General features: G+C 36.6%; 1 protein-coding gene across 1 annotated transcript; it reads left to right on the top strand.

Moving 5' to 3' along the window:
• The first annotated feature begins 832 nt into the window (after nucleotides 1–832).
• On the top strand, nucleotides 833–2,846 carry LOC114474417 (protein PXR1-like). Its single transcript, XM_028464723.1, has 4 exons — nucleotides 833–992; nucleotides 1,210–1,295; nucleotides 1,533–1,757; nucleotides 2,710–2,846. Exons 1-4 carry the CDS (start codon nucleotides 971–973, stop codon nucleotides 2,713–2,715), a joined length of 339 nt encoding a protein of 112 aa, XP_028320524.1. The 5' UTR covers nucleotides 833–970; the 3' UTR covers nucleotides 2,716–2,846.
• Nucleotides 2,847–3,054: the final 208 nt, after the last annotated feature.

Genomic DNA, 3,054 nt, shown 5'->3' on the forward strand with positions numbered 1-3,054 from the left:
GCTTTAATTGTGTTTGACTTTTGTCACCTGTGCTCACCATTATGCAGTACGGGTGCATCACAATGAAAATGTGTTGGCAAGTTGTGTCTAAACAGGTGAAAAGTGTTTATGGTTTTGCCAAAAGAGTGATTGTTTCAATCAGTGGGTTCAGGCAACTGAGCATTTGGTTCAGACAATAGGGTTTAGTGTTTTAGCAATTGAGAAAAACTGTAAGTTTCATCATAGCTGACCAATCAGATTAAACGTAACATACGGCGCCAAAACAGCATTGAATGCTGGTTATTTTCTCAGTTTTAGAGTTCATAATGTAGTTATACTTAGAGCCTGATACATTTTTTTTTCCCAATTAAATTAATTGTTGTTATTTTATTTAAAAAGGAATTGTACATCTTGACAAAGCTTTTATTGTATACAGATACCTTTGTGAAAAATAAATTAGGTTCCAATTGTGCAAGATTTGGTCTCTTCCTTTTCAAGTTTATACATGAGATGTTTACTGTATGCAAGGGAACCGTGGCAAGATTTATTACCAAAAATTGACATGGGCGGGAGAAAGTAACTAGTAACTTTTACTTCTAATACTATTTTTGACTTGGACTTGAGTATTTTATGTATGAATTACTTGTACTTAAGTACGATTTCAATTTTCCAAGTAACAGTACTGCTACTTGAGTAGTATACTGTATATCAGCACTCTTTACACCTCTGCTGACCAGTGGAGGGCAGTATTACGCCTTGTAGTGTCTACACTGCTTAAAAAAGAAGAAGAAGAAGTAGAAGCCAGGTGTAAATCTTTAACTATTATTGAGGGGAGGCGCCAGGAGGGAGGCTCCTTGATGGGTGTGGTTTCCACAGGTCACGTGTCCACATGTTTAGGGTGTAGTTAAAGGAAGTCCTGTATTTAAACTAAAGTACGAGGATTAAGAGCTGCAGTGACTCGTTGTGGATAAAGGTCTCACCAGGTGCAACCATGTCGTTCAACCTTAATGAAGGTGAGTCTATGTTTATTTAGTCTGTGTTTAATGGGAATCCATTCAACTTCCTGTTTCTGTCAGGGCAGCAGTATTTAACTCACTGAGGTTGTTTACTTTCCAGGAGAGTCCTTGCTCCAATAATCCTACAATTGGTTATTGGTTTGCTTCATAAAATACTCATTCACATTTTTAAATCAACGTAATGTATGAAGCCTGTGTGTAATCCATATTACAGCTGTTGGTGGTGATGAAGAGGTGAAGAAAGACGAGGCCCAAAAAGACCAGTTTATCTGGGACAAGAAGAAAAAGGACAAGGACAGTGTAAGAGTTCAAAACAGTGATTTTACCTGAATGTTAGAAAGCAGCAAAAGTAACTGTGCTACATTACATAGATCAAGAACATACCCAGCTGTGACAAGTGTGTTTCAGAAATCTTTTATGGCCAGTTTTCTTCAAATATTTCAGCACACCAGTCACAAAAAATATAATTATGATGCCTAATACAAACCTGAAACAAATATGACGCATTATTGTGCTATTGTCACATTTCTGATGTAGGACTCTAAAGACAAGAAAAAAGAAAAGAGCGACAAAACCCACAAAGACGATGATTGCAAGAAAGACAAGAAGAAAGACAAGAAGAAAGACAAGGGTGATGATGGAGGAAAGAGTCATGGCAAAGACAAAAAGAAGAAAAACAAGAGTCATGACAAGGAGAAGAAGAAAGATGGGAAGGGCTCATCATCCTCCTCTTCATCCTCTTCCTGCTCCAGTGGTGATGAGGTTGGTGGGATCCCCTAATCCAGGGGTGTTAAACTCATTTTAGTTCAAGGGTCAAATATGGACCAGTTCCATTTCAAATTGGCTGCAGATTTTATGTGGGAAAAAGAACAATTTTAAGATTAATTGTGCCCTAGTTTTTAATATCAGTCTCTGCTGGATCTTCACTTAAAAAACTCTTGATTTTGTAATAAATTTTTATGTAATTTTGAGGAATTCTGTGCAATTGTTTATGATAAATTGCAAGGTTTGTGGAGAAATTGAGAGTTATTTCCACAATTGACAAAAACAAATGACTGCATTCATGTGATATAAACAAAGAAAAATAACAAGCCCCTAAAAATATTAGAGTTTCATCAAAATGGTGCATTTTAGATATATACAACTGGATTATTTGGTAATTACACAATAATTCACGTTATTTTTACTGTTTCCTGCGGGTCATAGTGGATGCTGTAAAGGGCTGGATGTAGCTTAACAGGTTACCCTGGTGGACCGTAGAATAGCTCTGTTGAAAGACTGACAGAATAAGTATGAAATGTGTGACCTTGTATAGAGGTTGAATACAACAGGTTTTACTAGGAATATCAGTTTTGGTCCAACACTGTACGCAACACGCCCTGCTGCGTGGAAATGTACGCCATTGGAAATCATAGCAGTTCCTTACATTAGTTTAGTTCTGCTGCTACTTCGGCTTTTGTTTTCAAGGCTTAAATTGGTTTGTTTTTGCACTTTTAGGACCTGTTTGTCCATTTTTGTATGTGTGGTTTCAATGCAAATAATCAAAGAGATTCTGACCAAGCTCGACAGGAGAGTCGCGTAATTTCACTTCTTCATTATAAGAGAAAAAGCAGAGGGATTCCTGAAATAGAAGCTATGCCATAATCTGGTGTTTTGTTTCAATTTATTGTTTAATTTCTGCTTGAATAGTTTTGTCATTTTTTTGTCATTGCAGCACTGATCCTTCCTGAAGACCGGCCTGTCTCATCTTTAATGTTATACATCATTGAATGACTGTTGTATACTTGTGTTGTCCATGATTACAGTGACAAATGGTGGTGGTGTTATGAAATAAAAAAACATCTGATGATACAGCCTTTTTTTTTTTTTTTACGCATACACCACATGATGGCGCTATTTCTTCCTCTGCAGATAAAGCAAAGTGTTCCATAGTTGTTAAATCTCTCTCCAACATTGGTTCTTAAACTTTTTCTGTTGTGTTCCAGCCTTTGATTGATGAATGAATTCCAGGGCCACCATCCAAACAAAATAGATGAAAATCTAACCTTTGTTGAAAAAT

The sequence above is a fragment of the Gouania willdenowi genome, chromosome 13, assembly GCF_900634775.1.
Source record: "Gouania willdenowi chromosome 13, fGouWil2.1, whole genome shotgun sequence".
Classification (NCBI taxonomy): domain Eukaryota; kingdom Metazoa; phylum Chordata; class Actinopteri; order Blenniiformes; family Gobiesocidae; genus Gouania; species Gouania willdenowi.